A 19,553-nucleotide genomic window follows, 5' to 3' on the forward strand; every position below is an offset into this window, starting at 1 on the left:
CTTCCACATATAATATTATTGCCAAGGTACTAGTAATATTATTATGGGATGCTTTTTTTTTCTCCAGTTAGGGATAGTTAGGGACATGTCTCATTCCTGGTGGATACATTCATTTTTTTTAAAAAAATTTTTTTCTTCATTTTGTATGGTACTTACAGTGTTTGACGCGTTTGAGATGGACTAGGTAGATAGATGAGCTGGCTAAATAATAGAGAAGTCATTCGAATAGTCCGTATTCTACCTAAGACCCTAGACAAGAACAGAGAAGAAAAAAGTAAACAAAAAGAGTCATGATGATGAGGTATGTTTTTGAGTGAAGAAGGACCGGCTGATAGATAGGTCTTTTGTATTATTTCTAGATCTTGATCTGATTTTTGACAGCGAGCTTAGGACTCTGCTACCGGGTCTTTGCTTTTTACTTTTAAGATGATCGATCTGCTTTCTTTCTACACCAGTATTTTTATTTATACTTTTTCTTTTTCAAATAAATTTTCTGTTAAGGGGGTTTTTTTTCAAGGATTTGTGAGTAGGGATTAATTAATACACAGCAGTGACATCCAACATATTGAATTATTCGTCTCGTTCAAACTCAGTAAACGGCCACATCCACCGCGCCTCGTCGACAGATTTCTCCCCCGCCAACCGCTCCACGAACAGGCCGAATTTCACCGCGATGTCCACCTCCGGGGCGATCCACCCTTCTGCGTCCGTGTCCAGACACTCCCTCACCAGCTCCTGCAGCTCATGCCAGGCCTGATACGCGCTGAACTGGGCCTCGTGCTCCTGGATCTCGACCGGAGTGAATGAATAGGGACACTCCTCTTCCGCTGGAAATCCTAATGTGGTCCAGTTCTGGAAGATCTCGATGAGACATGCGCGGAGGGGAAGGACGCCTGTCTCGGAGATCTCACTGCACCGGGTGAAGAGCTCTCGGAGAAGAACAGCGGGTGCGTTCATCATCGCATTATGAGCTGGTCGATTCTCAAGGAAGGTCGAAACTTCGTACGCCTTGGCGCAGTTCGCTTGTCGCCACTCGTACAGGGCAAGCGCGCGGTCCTCCGCGTCCAGTTTCTCGAGATTGTCCGGGCGCGGGGGCTTCACCAACCCCTTGGTATAGTTCCGTGGAGGTTCCAGGAATATCGGCCATCCGGCTTGCAGAAAGGCCGGAGATATACACGTCAACTGCCAGTCGATCAGTGAAACGATCTGTGAAGGCTCGTTTGGTGAGACGAAGATGTTGCCCATGTGGAGGTCGGTGTGCCACAGGATGGGTGTGGCGGACTGTGATACGGCGGGATGCGAATCCAGTAGATCCATGAGACGGATAGCATACTCCAGGAGAGTTTCATGCTCTGTGATGGTGCCACGATGAAATACTCCTGAATTATTATTTTGTGGTGGGTTGTGGGAAATTCGCGACATCTCCCGCTTTGCGAGAGCTCTGCCGAATTCTGATAGCGAAGTCCTGCCGATTCGTTAACCCAACAATAAAAAAAGGAACTTTTGGGAACTTACATGGTCCTTGATCAGCATCAACACTCACAAAACAAGCGCAACTTTCGCGCATATAGGATCGGTCACAAGACGGACCCACGCAGTATGATTGCGAGGGATCAACACTTTGATCAAGTAACTGATACCTCGACAGATCCTCACAGGACAAGCGAAGATACAGACTGCCATATGCCGGGAATCGGATTGCCGAGAGCTGGGATTCAAGCTTTGTCAAGTTATTGATGAGTTGGAACTTATCGTACTCGGGCATCGAACCATCATCTGTCAATCCCACATGGCGGGCAGCCTGGCGCAGTGCAGTTCGCCCAGAATGAATCCCTCGATGATCAGTTTCGAGTAGCCCTTCTTCATGAATGACGGGGGCGAGCTGGCGCAGGATCTTCCGGCTGTCATTGTCGCCCCAGTCGTGGAGGATGAACTTGAGATAGTATGTGCGGGCTTCTGATTCGAATGAGGTTAGTTTAGTCTATTTATTCTTCTTCCTGTATTGCATGTTGATAGACTGCTTCTCAAACAGGTCGAACTTGACTCGCTCGATGGCCGAGTCCAGACTCTGGATATCGTTAATACGTGCGGCTGGTCCTCCACGACAAGTCGACCAGGTATATCGGGGGACCTTTGACGAACTGCTCGGTAAAGAGCTCGAGACTGGAGAAATAAAAACCAGCCGGGCTAGGTCTCCATGTGACTATGTACTGTATGTATAGTACATGGCATTAGCTGCATATATTAAGTAGATTCTTTAACGAGGATCATCTTGGCTTGGTAAATCACATTCATTATCGCTTTCGACACATTATCTATTCTCCGTACGGGGGAGAAGTCAAGTTGTACCTAGCTAGCACGGATCCATCGCGTGGATATGGTTCCAGCAGTTGGTTAGCTAGTGAAGCATCAGATATTAGGTATGCACGGTACCTAATCTGCAACCAAGATTATGTCTTGACGGCTAACAGTCTATTGCCGGTCTTTCAACCCGGTCAGTTCTCAGTTTAACATAGTTGTCCGTCTGATGCGGATTACATTTGCACCTTTCCATCTTGATGATTATTGCGTAGTTTGAAGCCCAGCCTTGTTCATCGTCCGATCTGATAGGTTGTTATTTAAGTGGCTGTGGTTACTGTGTCGGGCGGCTTGCATATTGAGGGGCTGAGCAAGGCTAAAAAAACAATAATTGTGGACAGCCTTGTCTGGGATAATTAATCTTGAACAAAGAATTATTTATATTATTTCGTTTCTAGTTGTCGGATTTTTCTTCGATCGAGATTGCTTCCTCCTGATACATCGTTTCGTGAGCTTTCAGATCCGGTAAAAAGTCAAGTTACCTAGGTGCATACCTAAAGGAATGGCAGAGGTGATAGGCGTGGTCAGCGGCGCGGTGGGAATTGCCTCATTCGCAATTCAGCTATCAGACAAGATCGTCGAGATCAAGAGCTTCATCGATTCCGTCAGATCTGCTCCCGCTGAGATCAGATCCCTGATTGAAGAGATATCGCTTGTCAACGATTTCCTTCAGGACATTGTCGCTGTGAACGCTCTACGACCGTCATTGTCATCATCGTCGCTGCCCCATGAGAAGATCCGTCACCGCTGCACGCAATACTGTCTCCAAGCGGTTGAAACGCTCTATGGAATGGTCTGCGACTGCGAAAGGAAGATTGTGAAGCGGAGAGTCGTCGGTTAGATCGGGTTTACGTTGAAGAAACACGAACTGGAGAGTTGTCTGACAAAAGTGGAAAGAGCGAAGACTGGTAGAATTGGCATTTATATAGGTTGTGTTTGTTCTGTTCATCGCAGTTCGTTGTTTGCAACGTTGCACGAGAATGCCCTTCATCATCATCATCTTCTTCTATCATCAGGCCTCCTTATTAACACATGCACTAGTGTCACCCAATCGCAAACCGTCGAGAGTCGACTGATGAATTCAAGGGCCAGCTAGAATTACTGGCTCCGTCATCCCAGAAGGCTGATGTTTCTCTGTCCTCAGCTGACCATCCCAAGGCAGTAAACTCGAGGAATAGACTTCGCAAAAATCAAACCCAAAATTTCGAATTGTGCTGCCCACTTGGTTGAGCGGGAAAGTGTGGGAGGTATACAGCGATAGGGTTCTGACTGAATGGACATTTCGGTTGAGGACTCGCAATATTGGATTCCTTAATCTTTGAATATGCCTTGCAGGGTGATCTTGTGGGCATCCAGGGTCTTCTCCAGGGGGGACTGGCTTCTGTCTTTGATTGCGATACCAAAGGGTGGACGGCTCTTCATGTAAGTAAGACGATGTGTTCGAGAAGTCATGTTTATTAACGAGGCTCAAGTATGCTGCCTATTACGGGGAGAAAGCAGCGTGCCGGTTATTACTTGACGCTGGTGCAGACCCGTATGCCAGAGATTCCATCTTGGGGTACCTACCCGTTTTCTTCCTATGGCATGAATGACGACTAAGGGCATTCTAGTACTCCATTGGCGATGTCGCATCTTCCCAGTCCATTGGTGAGTGTCGACTCAAACTCGGATCTTCGAAGCGAAGAAATGAATTCTCGGAGGGAGACGGTCATGATGCTCATGCAGGAAAGCGAAGAGGACTTTCTTGATCTTAGCCCTCTGTTAAGGCGAGTGTATGCGCATGGCGCAGATGACCCTGAGATTCTGAAAGCAATGTTACATGCCATTTATCCACCCTTTCGGAAACAACCTCTAGCGAGGCGGGTCGCTCTTTGGGAAGACCTCACAGGTGGATGGTGGGGTCTCCAACCTCCAGAAATGGTCAGAGACATCATCAGCGACGCCGATGTAGATAAGGCCACCAATAAACGACTGTTACCGACCATCGCAGCAGGACTGGGGGTTTCGATGGTGAACTCTGAGATTCATCTTAGTGGATATCGTGAGCTTCTGGCTTCAGCCGTGGCCTGCGGAGCTGACTTGTCGACAATAACTCGTCGAGGAGGCACACCGATGCTCACGTTCCTTGGGCGTTGGTCATGGGCACAGCTATATTTGACTGACGATATCTCGTGCACAAATGTAAAGAAATGTTCCCGAAACGGAGGAATCGACCTCACAGCGGGCATCCAACTGTGGGCCCGAGAATTACACGGCGTCGGGGTCGATCTCTCTCGGTACGGTAAGCGGGAAGAGGCTCTCTACAGATAGGGATTTGTAGACTATTTCCACAACCTCAGGGTGGATAGCGGAGATTCTGGGTTCATATGGGCTCATTTCATCGGTTTCGAATACGGTCCTTCACCAGAAGATTGGCGGGTGTATCATTCGAACTGGAGGGACGAGTTTGCTGGAGAATTCTGGGAACTGGTGGAAGAGCCTGAACTAGCGATCCCTGGTGCATGGATTGATTAGATGTCTTTGTGCTTGACGAAGTTCCGGAAGTCGCTACTGAAGATGATGACCCGGCAGCCCTTGCCCTAGACCTAAGCCCTGAGCCTGGTGCTGACCAGTCTGATCTGTTCTTTTCACTAAATCAGACTATTTAATTGTATGACTACCAAGGCTGAAAGAAGGTACAATGATTCCATGACATAAAGAGATACAATTTTAGCCTTGTCAATCCTTCCCCTCAGTTAAATAAGACCTTCAAGAACTCATATGAATCCTTTTCTCATTCTAACATTGGCTATAAGCGTAATCAGCTATCTTGTAGGCGAAATAGATCTATTGTAAAAAGGAAAGAAAGAGTCAATAAGATGAAGTAATTATTATTATTTTTTATTGTTTTATAAATATTACTTTTAAATCTACAATTAGATTAGATATAAAGTGATCTAAGAATAAATATTAAACCTTTACATACATATAGGCCATCTCTACAAGTAGTTTATAACAAAACAGTTAGTTTATAGAAACCCCCCCTTGTCCTACATGGCAGTATGGTATATGGGGTATATGGCTTCTAGCTAAATCTGACATCAGCTATAATAACCCCGATCTGCTGTCGTATTTACAAGCAGAATAAATCTGTTAGTAAGACAAAAAAAAAACAAGAGAAACTTCTGCAGAAACCGATCCTCCTGAAGAAGGAGAAGAAGAGTAAATGGCAGATGACAGAGATCACTCCAATCAATCAACTCGATTGTGCCACAAACTGACTCCAAGCCAGAAGATACCTACATGTGATAAAAACGGAAAATTTTATTCTATATATGGGCGACGTTCCGCGACTGCTCTTCCTACTACCTTCCTCCCGACCTACCGAGGTAATTTTGACATATCCGTAAGTGATATGTATCTACCTATTCAATTAACCTAACGAGCCAGATTGATCAAGACTGCTAGCAGATTGACGTTACGGTAGTTAAGGTTATTTAAGATACGAATTCAACCGGTATGATAGCGTCACGTCTAGTCAGATCGGGTCAGTAGGCTATAACAGACATTACATATTTAGCCGGCAATCTTTTTTTTTGGCACATAGACTATGCCCAGCCAGCTAAGACCCCTACCTGGCCTGGTCTGGCCTGGAAGGTGGGCAGGGAGGTTATCTTTGCAATAATATAATGCGGGGAAGTCCGGCATATATCCTGTTAAACTATGGAGTAGTTAATTAATAGATGCAACCAGGATGCAACCCTAATATTCATCCAGTACCTCGCCCTTGTTTTTAGCGCCCGTGCAGGTGGCGTCCAGTAAAGTCTTACTTACAATTGAATTCACCAATCCCAGGTTTGTTGTTAAACAAGTTTAATATAGACCGTGAAGCTGGATTGGCGCATACATGCAGTACATAAATAAGCTCAGAGACACGAAAGAAAAAACACATGACAGCCGACATGCATGTCGGAATGTCGGTCATGGAAGGAACGAGCAATTATCGTTTCGTTTGGAATAATGATATTTATTTATTTTATTTTTTTTTTCTTGGCTTTACGATTCATGTGCGCTGTCTGTGCTTTTCGTACAGTACAGTACTGCTTGCTTGCTTGCTTGCTTGCTTGCTTGCTTGCAGCTTGCTCCTACCTATTCAGCCTAAATAAAGCGAGTAAGTAGACCGGACAAAGGGAATAATTGGGATTGGAAACAGGATGTGAGTTCCTCTCAGGGTCAGTTGTATATATAGAAACCCTTGAAAGGGACGAGTGATCTTCATCGAATTCCTCTGTAAACAGAACAATTGCTTTGTTCGATTCAGCATTGGCAGATTCGGTTCAACAAAGATGATGGTTCGCAACCTTCCAGTCCTGCTGGCATTGATCGCTGGCTATGGCCTGCCACAGGTGTATGTTCTTCATTAATCTTCACATTTCATTCCCTACCTAGCTCCTACATCATCAACTCTGCTGATGAGAGAGACGCGAGCAAACAGCCAAGCAGACGGCCTCAACACAGCCGCCAAAGCCATCGGCAAGCTCTACTTCGGCACCGCAACAGACAACCCCGAGCTAAGCGACGTCGCCTACGAGACGCAGCTCAACAACACGCAGGATTTCGGCCAGATTACGCCTGCGAACTCGATGAAGGTGTGCATCCTCCCTCACCTCGTAGATTTTACCTGGGAGAAATGCTGTGCGGAAGTTAAATGTGCTGATATGTTTGATATTGTGCTAGTGGGATGCCACCGAGCCAGAGCAGAATACTTTCACCTTCGCCGCGGGCGACCAGATCGCTGATTTGGCGGAGGCGAATGGCCAGATTCTGCGGTGCCATAATCTTGTTTGGTACAATCAGTTGCCTTCGTGGGGTAAGAAAAAAAAATCCGAGACTTGAAGAATGCTTGTTCAGAGCTAAATCATTTATACAGTCACAAGTGGATCATGGACCAACGAGACGCTCCTTGCAGCGATGAAGAATCACATTACCAATGTCGTCACTCACTATAAGGGACGATGCTATGCATGGGACGTCGTCAATGAAGGTAGGTGTGCATTATTTACAAAACAACTCCAGAAAAAAGAAAAGAAAAAAGAAAGAAAGAACTTCCACTGATTTCAACCGACAGCCCTCAACGACGACGGCACCTACCGTGACAATGTCTTCTACCAGTACATCGGCGAGGCATACATCCCCATTGCCTTTGAGACGGCCGCCGCCGCCGACCCCAACGTCAAGCTCTACTACAACGACTACAACATCGAGTACGCGGGCGTCAAGGCGACGGCTGCCCAGAACATTGTCAAGCTGGTCCAGTCGTATGGCGCGCGCATCGACGGCGTCGGCCTGCAGTCGCATTTCATCGTCGGCGAAACCCCCAGCACCAGCACCCAGGCCTCGAACATGGCGTCCTTCACGGCCCTGGGCGTTGAAGTAGCCATCACCGAGCTTGACATCCGCATGCAACTTCCCGAGACTACCGCCCTGCTCACGCAGCAGTCTACCGACTACCAGAGCACCGTGCAGGCCTGCGTCAACACCCCGGGCTGCGTGGGCATCACCCTCTGGGACTGGACCGACAAGTACTCGTGGGTGCCCAGCACGTTCTCCGGCTATGGAGACGCTTGTCCGTGGGACGACAACTACCAGAAGAAGCCCGCATACTATGGCATCCTCACCGCACTCGGAGGGAGCGCGAGCACCACGACAGTTGGAACTGGCACGACTACCACCAGTACGGCCACAACCTCAAGCACCGGAAGCAGCGGTACCGGGGTTGCCCAGCATTGGGGCCAGTGCGGTGGGATTGGCTGGACTGGCCCGACGGTTTGTGCAAGCGGCTACACTTGCACTGTGGTCAATCCATATTACTCGCAGTGTCTGTGAGAGTTGTCAGTAGGTGGTGGTAAAACAAAGGAGAGAGAGTCAGACGACCAATGTACATACGTATCCAAAAGTGTTGTATCTGAGAAAATATTCATCCAATTTCGAGATTTGATGAAAGTTGCAGCGACATGTGTATTGCTACAAGTCATCGTTGAATGAGGGTTTTCCTAGCCTCTTGCGCCACTCTTCCCCTTTGAAGAACAGAGGTATGAGGGGGAAGAAGAAGAAAACGGTAATCAAGGCCATGACGACCCACGCGTTTTGGACACCGATGAGCTCTGCGAAGGGGACCGCGTAAAAACTCATCGCGAAACTGAACATCTGCCTTGCAAAATTGAGAATGGCACCAAGCTCCGGTGACTGTGGTTTGTAGCACTGGGAACGGTTAGTATGCGGTTTCCGATACCTGGACGCTCCATCGAATGAAACTCACTTCAGCTGTATATGTGTATATGACAGTCGTCGCAACCTGCAGCCCGAAGCTTGCAAGAGCGATGCCTAATGCAACGCCAATCCAATGGGTCTTGCGCTCTAGACAAACACCCTCCACGATAATACCCAGCGGAGTCAGGAAAAATGCCGGAAAAATGGCCAGGAGTCGGTCTTCGGGCTTCCGTTCCCCACCTCTGGATAAGGCCCGTCTTTCGCTGATCCAGTCTGAAAACCCCCCAGACACTATCTCCCCAATGAGACTACCGACAGTCAAGGGAACGCCTAGAAGCAGGCCTGTCTGCTGTGGCCGGTAGTGGTAGACACTGCTGAAGAGATTCGCGCTCGAGATGATGAAAAGAATGCTCCCGTAAGTGAACGACACGGCGTAGTACAGCGTCGGCAGCAGCACGCTTGGATATCGCAACATCTGAAAGGGCCGACAAAAGTCGATCAGGTGTAACCGGCGAGTCGGATGAGCTCTCTCCAGCATGAGCATATTCCGCTTCCACGAGCGGCGGCGCTGCGCAAGTGACTCAGGGGCACGAGAATAGAGAGTCTCCGGGACAGTGAGAATGAACAGGACCAGTAGTCCCGCACTGACGATGGCAGGGACATAAAAGCACCAGCGCCACGAGAGATTCTTCTCGATATAGCCGCCAATGATGGGCGCGATATGGCCGCCGGTGATAAACGTCACGGTGTAGATACCCATGTAGAATCCCCGTTCGTGGACGAAGAACATATCGCACACGGTCGCACTTCCAAGACCCAGGGGCACACCACCGAAGAATCCGTTGAGGCACCGGAACGCCAGTAGCGAGCCGTATGAATTCGCTTTTCCGGATGCGACCGACATGGCGAGACTAATGGCAACGCTGACTATGTATATGGGACGACGGCCGTAGACATTGGAGATTGGATTCCAAAAGACAGGCGACAAGCCAACGAAAAAGATAAACATACTCGTCACATAGGCGGTCTCAACAAGCCCGCGGTGGAGAAAATTCGAAAGAGGGACAAAAGCAGGCGTCTAAAACGTCAATTAGAATGTTAAACGATGGGAGGCAGCGATGCTCGCGCTTACAATCAATGAAGCGCTCAAGAGTGAAAAGAATGACAAGAGCGAGACCTCCACGAGCACCATGAGTTTCATACACAGTCTCCAGTTCAAAGGATCCAACGGATCCTCTGATGGCTGTGGCGACAACGCAAGCCCATAATGATCATGGCGCACCGCCAGCGCGTCTGCGTCCTCCAGACCATGGATCCGTATTTGTCCTGTGGCCGCCATCAATTGGTAAAAAGCCAAAGTCAGGGAATTGGCGTAGCATCCTAGTCATAGAGGCAGATCATCGTCCGCAGAAGAGGTTGTGGTACGAAGGATCAGGGATGTGTCGCGAATTAATAAGAGCATTGACTTGTAAAGCTAGTTAAGCTACAGTGCGGATCTCCTTGAAGATCGGGCTTTGATCTGGATCCGATGCCGCCGGAGGCATAGCTAAAAGGGGGATGACAATCCGCTAAACAGCCTCAGCCTCCCGCCAGGCGATCCGTGCGCAATTGTGAAGCGGCGGTCGAAAGAAAGTTTGTATCCCACACCAGCAGTCACAATTATTGACTTTGTCAGTGTCACCTCAAGGCACGATGCTACTACCAGCAGGCGTCGCTGTGTACATTCTTGCATCTGTCGAAGGGCCATAACCCCAGGACCACAGTCCTGAACCCAACGCCGTATATGATTCGAGTTGGGAGCCCAAAGCGGCAGTTAAATCCTCCGTATTGTCCCAGAAAGCAAAGAAATCTCTTGATGCCTGTGCATCGTACCCAACCTCAGTAGGGACCGATTCTCCTGCTGAGACAGATGAGCCGTGGCTATCTGCTTCTGTGGGGCCCGAGGTTTTCCTGCTATTCGCAGGCAATGTCTTGTCCACCAGATCCAGAAGTTGTCGGAGAAAGACATAAGCCCTCTGTGCGCAAGCGTGGTTGGCTGACATCTGCCGGATCATGTACATTGCCTGCTCCAGATGAGACAGAGCTTCCTTGTCATCCCGATACTCGGGGTCAACGACGTGCGAGGCAATAATAAGGATCGCATTGAATACTAAATCATATTCAGATCAGTATGGGCTCGTCAGATCAAGGAGAGTGGGAGGAAAAGTCCTTACAATAGTAGAGGTTGAACCAACTCGGGCCAACGGCTTTCTTGGTTTGCTCATGTCGGTGGCTCACAAGCTGGACGGTTTCTTCCGCAGTACGGACACAGATATGCCTACTGCTTTGCATCATATTTGTCCGGAGGCTGTCCGAGAATCTGGAAGCGCGTTTCCCTTGAGACAACGAATTAAGGGTCGACACGAGGGAGTGCCTGTGGATGAGGATTCGGACCATGTTTGCCCGCAGTGCCAGGATCAAGGCCTTGCCATCCTTGATAGTTTCCTGGTCATAGATCCTAAAAGAGGGTGGAACTTGGGCATACCAAGCCTCAAATTCCTCGTCCAACTGAAGTATCTTTTCCAAGGGAGGATCCACGAGAGATGTGGCCGCCTCCATGATCTTGTAGAGTCGTGCTACTTGAAGAGAAAACGACACGACAGACGGCGTGCGTACCGACGGATACAGAAGCCTGTTGGGCTGGATGCAGTCGTCATCCAGATCTTCTGGAAGAGGCGTCGTGAATGCCGTAGATGATATTGCTCCCGGTCGTCCATAGATCGTGCTGAGGAGCTGATCGGTGATATAGCAGGCATACCAGACCCTTTTCCGCACCTCCTTCGTCACACAATCTAGGCCATCAGGAGGCGGACGATGAAGCTCGAGACCATGAGCAATCCGAATTGCGAGACCCAGAACAGTCCAACATTCGTCTGGATAATTAGAGCTCTGGAGATAGCGAGCCCCCAATAACAAGATCTGTACCTTCTCAATGGTCCAATCGTAAAGAATAGTTGGACCCACGAGAGCCATAGCTCTGTCGTACAGTTTCCTAGTCTGCGAAATGGTCGTTTCGGCCCCAAAACGTCGATGGGCGGCCGCTATAGCACATATCATGTTGATGATGGCTAAGGTGTAGGTGTGCTCGTGTCGCCTTGATGGATCACAGTTGAAGACCTCATCAAACTTGGCAAAGATTGTCGGAACGTGAAAGATGGGAGACAAGGCATAGTGGAAATCAAAATATAACTGGATCAGGTCGCGGACATCATGAGGTAGTGCGTAGATGTCCGGGTCGCCCGTCTCTCTGGGCAGGTCTCTGGGGGATGAGAACGACTGAGCCTGCAGCCGGTCGCAGCCACCTGGATTCATCGCGTTCAGGATCAGCTGGGTGAAGGATACACCAGAATCCCCTCCGAGAAAGATTTCCGGGCTCGTAGCAATAACTGAGGCTTTCTTTCTCTGAGGCGGCTGATGAGGCTGGCTGACAGAAGCTGGGAAAGCTTGCCTCTGGGAAGCTGGCGAGACACCCGTGCTTTCAGAAGGGAGAGCACGCTGGTGGATCTCATCATTTTGATCCCGAATCTTCTCCTCATACTGCTTCAACTTGTATTCAAGTGAGCGGATATAACTATGGCACGGTAAACATGGGCATCATTTGCATTGGACTTGGCAATCCTTACTCTTGCGCACTCGGAGTCAACCCAGACAGCGACTTGTCAGTGACGTTCCTGGGCACGATATGATCACATTTTGTCTTGCGCAAACGACAATTGGCACAAGCAATTGGCACCCGACGACGCCGTTTTGGACGGTTGGGGGTAGCGTTTTCTGAAGGAGTCGCGCCTGGCGGGTTGGGCGTGTCGCGCGGCGACTGATGCACTGGATGATTACTATTATTCTCCATTGGCAGAGAGATGATAAAAAAGCAAGGATATCATGAACAGAGATTGGTATGCATGTGGCGGTTGATCCGCGTCTGGCAGGACAAGAATCCCAGCGCCAGCACGAGGTCTCGAATCGGCGAGGACAGTTGGTTGAATTGCGGCAAATAGAGTTCGGGGCTCTTCTCCACTCCCTGGTGCTCCTGACTGACCATCGTCCACGGTCCCCCATCTCCTCGCCTCACCCATTTCGATGCGAGATGCTTCCTGATGGTTTTGGTTTGATTGACAATGGTCTGCTTGCCAAGAGCTCCAGACCTGACGTTCTTGATCAGCTAACCGTGCTGAGGGATGATGCCAGTCCCTGCCCTTAGCAAGAGCTTTGGTCAGCCTCCACAGGGGACACCAGGGTCGCTTGGGAGACTGTTGTTGCAGCAATTATTAGTAATGAGATCCAACTGGGGCGCTTAAGCTTCAGATCATTGCCAATTATTGGAAGCTGCCTGTTGAAGCTCTGACCTACGAAGGTTGAATGAGACGATCCCCTATTCTCCGCTATTCTCGTCGTGTCTGGGCGGTGACGACCCCTGCCTAGCACCTTCCTGTTTCGGGCCGCTGTCGGTCTAACCCTGAAGGGCCAATAGGACTACCCGGTAAGGCAGGTACCTACCTAGGTAGGTCGCAGCTTCCCTCATCGGTGATTGAGAAAAATAGAAAAAAGGAAGGAACGAAATGCGAAAATCCTCCGTCTCACTTGCCAGATTCAAGAGAAGCGACTGTTCGGAGTACCCATCCAACGATCTCTCAACCCGCTTGCGCCGCCCTGGCGGTGAGAGCGTCTCTCACGGATTGTATTTTCTTTGCAAAGACCTCTACTCCGTATTACTTCATCCTGCATGCTGTCACCCTGGTCGGTGGCCATGTCAGCGCGGCAGCTAGTCGGGGTGGGGCAGGTTCAAGTCCGGGGAAGGATCGATGGATGATGCCCGGTCCCGGCCTTTTGGAATCATCCTCCACTCCCGGCGCTAACAGCATCAAGATCTGGCCGGTCTGCCACCGTCAACGTTGACAGCACCCATTTCCCGGCATCGAGGAAGAATTACAGAGCCTGTGGACCACGCCCGTTGGTCCATCCCGCATACAGTCCTAGGAAGCCCCCAAGACTCGCCGAGAAGCGGCTCCAATGAGGCCACAAGCACAAGCACAGGAACAGGTGCGGGGCAACGACGATGTCATTTCTGGCCACAAGCGGAGACGGGTGGCCTGCAAACAATGCCGGCAAGCCAAGGTAATCGATCCATCATTGCTTCTCATACCAATCTGGCAAAAGTACTGCGGGAAGCACATCAAGATTCGCTCTCGCGCCGGCCACATTTGCTTAGGTTTTTAGGCAATTCTGCAAGGTCTAACGATACGCAATAGTTACGATGTGAAACATCCACTCATGGTGTTATCCCTTGTTCAAGATGCCGCCGGATGGGGGAAGAATGCCAAATCGACAGCGAGTACAAGAGAGTCAACAAGAGAGCGTAGGTGTCTTGTACTCCTGCAGACAAGGTCACGCGGAACTTCGTTACTGACGGCTAATATACCAGAAAAATCGAAGAGCTTGAGAAGCAAGTGCAACAACTCCGGTCTTCTGTCGAGTTGGCGAGGCCAGCGCAACTCGTTTCGCCGCGAACAACAGAGTCCGCCAGCTCGTCGTTTTCTGTCCCGAATTCACAGCCTTACTGTACTAGCCCTCTCGCAAATCAGGCTCTTGGGCCTTCTTCACCAGAGACACCTCGTCTAGAAAGCCGCGGGGTTGATGAGCTGTCTCTTCCACCGCATCTGTCAGAACTATCATTCAGCAGTAGACGACCAACATTGCCGCAAGCTAGCCCAATTGCAAACCTTGCGGCTTCTTGTGGCAATTCCAAGTCACTAGATCATATCACTCTCAGTCAGAAGCAGATTGATACTTTGTTCCAAATGTAGAATCCGCAGATCGAGTAAGGAAGCGCGACCGCTGACACGATGCAGATTCTTTCGACACTATCATCCTTATGTCCCGCTTCTCGATCCAGCAATCCCCCCTGATGAGTATTATGGCCGTTCGCCGCTCTTATTTTGGGTCATTATCTGTATATCGTCTCGTCGATATGAAGATGAACCAAGCTTGCTTGTTAGCATGGCCTCACCCGTGCGGAGACTCCTGTGGAAAACCATCTCGAACCCTCCACACTCCTGCAACATCGTTCAAGCGATCCTTCTCTTGTGCATGTGGCCGTTTCCAACATCTTCGATGTGGACGGATGTGACATCGATGCTGGCCACAGTTGTACAGACCATCGCCATGCGACTTGGACTGCATTGACCAGAATTGATCCAGGACTTTTCCCGGACGAAGAGACGATTGAGCCCGACTGAAATTTCGGAAGCCATCAAAACCTGGTCAGTCTGCTATATTGTGGGACAGAGGTGAGCAATAAATCTGAGGATCTAGGGCGAGTATGAGCTTGAGGTCTGATCTCGATCCAGCAGTTCCTCCGCTGATGAACACCGTCCGTTGTGTTCCTCCGACTGGACTATTGATCGCGTGTGTGATACGCACAGTCCCTACGCGACGCCCGACGCATTGAGGCATCAGGTTCTCATACAACGATTTTCAGCTCGCGTGAGCAGTTTTATGTCGGAACATCGATATTCGCCAACCGGGCTGCTTCCTCCTGGCGAAAGCACATCCGTGCTGGCATTGCTGGAACAAGAATTTATCGACCTGAGTAATGAGATAGCCGACAAACTTTCTGGTTTAGTCTCTCCTTTAAAGTCACATTCGCATCCGTTCTCGTCTAACGTAGTTACACAGCGGAAACCAAGATCCTGCTTGACGGTGCTGGCCTTCAACTTTATGTTTTCCACTTCCTTGAGACTGGGTCCGAGGCTCGCCGAAAGGGTCTCCTCAGAGCCTACCATACTGCAATGGCACTGATCTCCAAAGTCCGTGATGCTGACGCGACATCCAACCTGATGGCCTATGCGCCTGCTTCATATTATCGACTGACGACTCTGGCAGCCACGGTCATTCTCAAAATCCTCCACTCCAGTTATTCCAGATATGTAGATGCAGATAGCGGGAAACGCATATTCAATGCCGCCATTTCACTGGTTCGCCGCGCATCGGTGGAAGACAATGATCTCCCGGGGAGATCTTCGAAAATCTTGGCTCAGCTTTGGAGTGTTCAGGGCCAAAGCAATCAACGAAAGGAAGAGCCAAGTTTGAGATTGAGGACCAGATTGGGTGCCAGCCTGCTTCATGATTCTCTGTGGACTTGGAGAGAGAAATGCGGTGGTCAAGGCAGTGGCACCGAGACCCCTGCCGGTATGCTTGTCCATAGCTTAAGCTAGACATATGCTAATGCTCAACAGATCCGATGCAACCAGGGGAAGCTCCTCCAAGAGGGGATGTTTTTGAAGGCCAAAGCATTGGAGAAAGCAACGATACCGAACTCGACAGTCTGAATGTAGATGAGCTCTTTGATGTCGGGATGTTCTCGCTGTTTCCTTTGAACCTCGACAGTGACCCTGCACTGCTTCCGATGCCTTGAAATGATGCTGTCGAGTCAGAGGAAACTTAAAATCCTCCATGATCTGCCACAGTATCTGGAGAGCATACTACTATCAACGCCTGCCGGGCCTGGCCCTGTTTATTGACTTGTCTGGGCAATGATTGCGGTTCCGGCGCCAATTGTCCTTGTACTATATCATGACGCTGGCAAAAGAAGCTCAACTTTTGCAGTGACAAATAAATTGTTTCACGCTGTAGTCGGAACGAATTTTGGTACTCAGAGTTATATTCACAACTTTATTTTCAATGGCTTCATCTACTAGATGAGAAGAGGCAGTAGTAAGAGAGGCCGGTCGCGGTCCGAAAGTACAGTTACTGAATACATACATACATGTATCCCGACAAAGAGCAGTTTCCGATCGGCCACACCAACCTCGATTGAGGCCAATATTTCACCGAGTGATGAAGTCACCGACTTAACCAACTGAACTGGTCGTATTTCCACGGAGAGAAGGGGACCAAAAAGCGGTGTGCTCCGCATATTCAGCATTTGCTCGGGTCCGTCTCGGGCCGTTTACGGCCTGATTAGAAGTTACCCAAAAGATCGGTAAATGTCAGCCATGGTCGGAAATGGTAATTTCATCCATAAATTCGAGGCATCGCCGATAATCAAGGTCTGTAAGTGGAAGGAATGATATGAAATTACTATACCCGCCTCTTCAGTGGCAGAAGTACACACACCTGTGCATCTCACTCGTCGGGCCGAACATGCACCGGACCATCGCATCCCTCTACTGTGATGAATATAAGAATGGGCCTCGAGGGATGTTCTATCCAGGATTCTCACCTTGAACTCAGCATTATCATACTGCTTTTTATTGACAGCACATACCTAGTCCAAATTGCGCATTCCCATGGCTCCGAGATCTTCAGAACACAGGCACGGTGATGACGGATCAGAGAGTGTTACCAAGACCCTGTGCCATTGGATCCATTCCGTATCCTTGAACGATGTCCCGGAAGATGTGCGGACTCGCGCAAAATATCTGATTCTCGATGGCCTCGGCTGTGCGATCGTTGGGGCCCATCTCCCGTGGACGGAGACGGCCGCTCGGGCGATTTTCGATATGGAGCCTGCGGGGAACTGCAGTGTTTGGGGGTGGCAGAGAGTAGGTGCTTAAAGCCAGGAGCGTGAAGTTGCAATGTCACGGCTAATCAATGCATATAGAAACTTGGTCCGTTGGCTGCCGCACTGCTGAACAGTACAGCCGTCCAGGCGTTTGAACTAGACGATTATCACTCTGAGGCGCCCCTGCATTCCAACTCCATCTTGCTCCCTGCCCTGTTTGCCGCTGCGAAGCAGACATCAGAGTCAGCAAAGATGACGGTCGACGGAACATCTTTTCTGCTCGCCACGATCGTTGGCTATGAGACTGGACCGCGAGTCGGGTTGGGGCTGTATGGCGGACACATGCTCTCCAGAGGATGGCATTCCGGCGTCGTCTTTGGCCACGCCGCCGCGGCCGCCTCCGTCAGCAAGCTGCTGAATCTCTCCGACAATGCCATCGAAGACGCGTTGGGCATCGCCTGCACCCAAGCGTGTGGGCTCATGTCTGCGCAGTTCGGGAGCGACGTCAAGCGCATGCAGCACGGGTTTGCCGCTCGGAACGGGCTCTTTGCGGCATTGATGGCGAAGGGCAACTATGTCGGGATCAAACGCGTATTTGAAGAACCCTACGGGGGGTTCTTGGCTGTTTTCGGACAGGGATCTGGGATGGACCCTCCGTATCGGACGGAGGAGGTGACCAAGGGGCTGGGCGAGAAGTGGCAGCTGCAGACGATCCGGGTCAAGCCCTACGCCTCCATGGCCGGGACGCACTGCACCATCGACTGCATCCGCGAGTTGCAGAAGAAGTATCCAGAGCAGTTGCGGGACCTGAAAAGCATCACCAGCATCAAAATCGAGATGTCCGAGGCTGCGTTCAAGCATGGAGGCTGGAAGGCCAAGCGGCCCCTGACGGCGACGGGGGCCCAGATGAGCGCCGCCTATATTGCGGCCGTCCAGCTTGTCGACGGCCAGGTGCTGCCGTCGGAATTCCGCAACAGCCTGTTGGATCGGGACTGCCTGTGGGAGCTGATCGACAAGACTGAGTGTGTTCACACGCCGGAGCTTGATCCGGGCTATGCGCAGCGGGTAACCATCACCTTTGACGGGCAGCCGACGTTGACGCAAGTACTGCAGGCGCCGAGGGGAGTCAACCCGGCATTGACCAACGAGGAGATCCTCGAAAAGTGGAGGCGGTTCACGCAGGGTCTGATTGAGGATAAGAGGAGAGACGAAATTGAGTCGCTGGTCTTGAACCTCGAGAATGTGGAAGATGTCACTGTCCTGGAAGACCTCCTTGCTGGACCGACTTTGAACCCTATCGCATAGTCGCCTAGGTAACCTTCTTTTTTTTTTGTCCCAGACGAGCTTGGTTTTGAGATATACCATGGATGATGTTATAGCATATAACAACCTTTCTTACATGTTGATTAGTCTGTTGCACTTGTGTTGATTACTGCTATCGTCTTGCATAAGACGTGTACTGATCTTATAGTCAATAAATACACACTCATACTTTGCGTTTGGATCATCTGGTCATATCCATGGATATAACTTCTACCATCTTTAATAGTGCTGCAAAAAGAACATCATCTTTTCACCCCCGATAACCCCCATCTCAACATACCGCTTCCACGAAACCTCCCATTCGCGAATAAGGGAAAGAAGAGAGGAAAGAAGAAGATGAAGAATAGCTTGTCCCGGAGTCATTAATATACCTAAATCAGATATCAAACTATATTTCCTTTATTTTTACAGGTAGTGTTGGTAGTACGGATGCTCAGCCAAGGAAGCTTACTCGCTATGGCTAATATACGTGCGTGTGGAGAATGCTCATCACACACGCCAGTAGCAGGTATTTATCTCGATATCTAACCGCTATCTAGCAGCTATCTACATATTTAGGACACAAGCCTTGAACCCCTCGCTCCGCTCGGGCGGCCTGAAAGAGTCAGGTGACTATAAAATTTTTATAAGTAAAAACCTACTATAGGCTTTATAGGGGTTTCTTATAGGCTTCATACCCCTAGATGCTTCGGACCTTCGGCCCTCCGCAAGCCTAAAACGTAAGGCTTTATAGAGCCTAAAAGGGTAAAAATTTAGCATAGTATTTTAATATAGGCTCTAGGCTTCACTATAGGCTATCCATAGGCTTCACGGGGGCTCCTTAGGCTTCACGCAAGGGCTCTATAGGCTTCATGGGTTGCAGGCTGCAGGAGACAAATTTTTTGATGGGGTGCCATGCTTACGTAAATTTGTCACAACTTGCTGACTAAAGCAGTTTTGACCAATCACGTATGTGGAATCCGCTTATCACGTGACAGTACATAAAAGCTGATTTTAATGTTTTATAGTATTAGTGATTTAGTGAGCGATGCTTCCGCCCCGCGTTAGCCTCATCAGGACCCTGACTGCCTAGTACAGTACATAA

At 49.7% G+C, this 19,553-nt stretch overlaps 7 protein-coding genes across 7 annotated transcripts; 4 read left to right on the forward strand and 3 right to left on the reverse strand.

The window, feature by feature from the left end:
* Positions 1-570: 570 nt before the first annotated feature.
* VTN77DRAFT_1967 (uncharacterized protein) lies at positions 571-1,422 on the reverse strand (the record flags this gene model as incomplete). Its single annotated transcript, XM_069417756.1, has 1 exon — positions 571-1,422. The coding sequence occupies one exon, from the start codon at positions 1,420-1,422 to the stop codon at positions 571-573; it is 852 nt and encodes a 283-aa protein (XP_069279753.1).
* Positions 1,423-3,682: 2,260 nt separating this feature from the next.
* On the forward strand, positions 3,683-4,009 carry VTN77DRAFT_1968 (uncharacterized protein; the record flags this gene model as incomplete). Its single annotated transcript, XM_069417757.1, has 3 exons — positions 3,683-3,780; positions 3,831-3,916; positions 3,969-4,009. 3 exons carry the CDS (start codon positions 3,683-3,685, stop codon positions 4,007-4,009), a joined length of 225 nt encoding a protein of 74 aa, XP_069279754.1.
* Positions 4,010-8,361: 4,352 nt separating this feature from the next.
* Positions 8,362-9,946, reverse strand: VTN77DRAFT_1969 (uncharacterized protein; the record flags this gene model as incomplete). Its single annotated transcript, XM_069417758.1, has 3 exons — positions 8,362-8,598; positions 8,657-9,685; positions 9,740-9,946. 3 exons carry the CDS (start codon positions 9,944-9,946, stop codon positions 8,362-8,364), a joined length of 1,473 nt encoding a protein of 490 aa, XP_069279755.1.
* Positions 9,947-10,289: 343 nt separating this feature from the next.
* On the reverse strand, positions 10,290-12,493 carry VTN77DRAFT_1970 (uncharacterized protein; the record flags this gene model as incomplete). The annotated part of the gene is made up of 3 exons (XM_069417760.1): positions 10,290-10,756; positions 10,821-12,217; positions 12,270-12,493. The coding sequence occupies 3 exons, from the start codon at positions 12,491-12,493 to the stop codon at positions 10,290-10,292; spliced, it is 2,088 nt and encodes a 695-aa protein (XP_069279756.1).
* A 1,453-nt stretch (positions 12,494-13,946) lies between these two features.
* Positions 13,947-14,826, forward strand: VTN77DRAFT_1971 (uncharacterized protein; the record flags this gene model as incomplete). The annotated part of the gene is made up of 3 exons (XM_069417761.1): positions 13,947-13,999; positions 14,066-14,443; positions 14,493-14,826. The coding sequence occupies 3 exons, from the start codon at positions 13,947-13,949 to the stop codon at positions 14,824-14,826; spliced, it is 765 nt and encodes a 254-aa protein (XP_069279757.1).
* A 312-nt stretch (positions 14,827-15,138) lies between these two features.
* VTN77DRAFT_1972 (uncharacterized protein) lies at positions 15,139-16,057 on the forward strand (the record flags this gene model as incomplete). Its single annotated transcript, XM_069417762.1, has 3 exons — positions 15,139-15,259; positions 15,319-15,831; positions 15,879-16,057. 3 exons carry the CDS (start codon positions 15,139-15,141, stop codon positions 16,055-16,057), a joined length of 813 nt encoding a protein of 270 aa, XP_069279758.1.
* Positions 16,058-16,931: 874 nt separating this feature from the next.
* Positions 16,932-18,451, forward strand: VTN77DRAFT_1973 (uncharacterized protein; the record flags this gene model as incomplete). Its single annotated transcript, XM_069417763.1, has 2 exons — positions 16,932-17,186; positions 17,246-18,451. The coding sequence occupies 2 exons, from the start codon at positions 16,932-16,934 to the stop codon at positions 18,449-18,451; spliced, it is 1,461 nt and encodes a 486-aa protein (XP_069279759.1).
* Between the last annotated feature and the right edge of the window lie 1,102 nt (positions 18,452-19,553).

Source organism: Rasamsonia byssochlamydoides (assembly GCF_041956645.1).
Source record: "Rasamsonia byssochlamydoides strain NRRL 3658 unplaced genomic scaffold VTN77scaffold_15, whole genome shotgun sequence".
NCBI classification, from domain to species: domain Eukaryota; kingdom Fungi; phylum Ascomycota; class Eurotiomycetes; order Eurotiales; family Trichocomaceae; genus Rasamsonia; species Rasamsonia byssochlamydoides.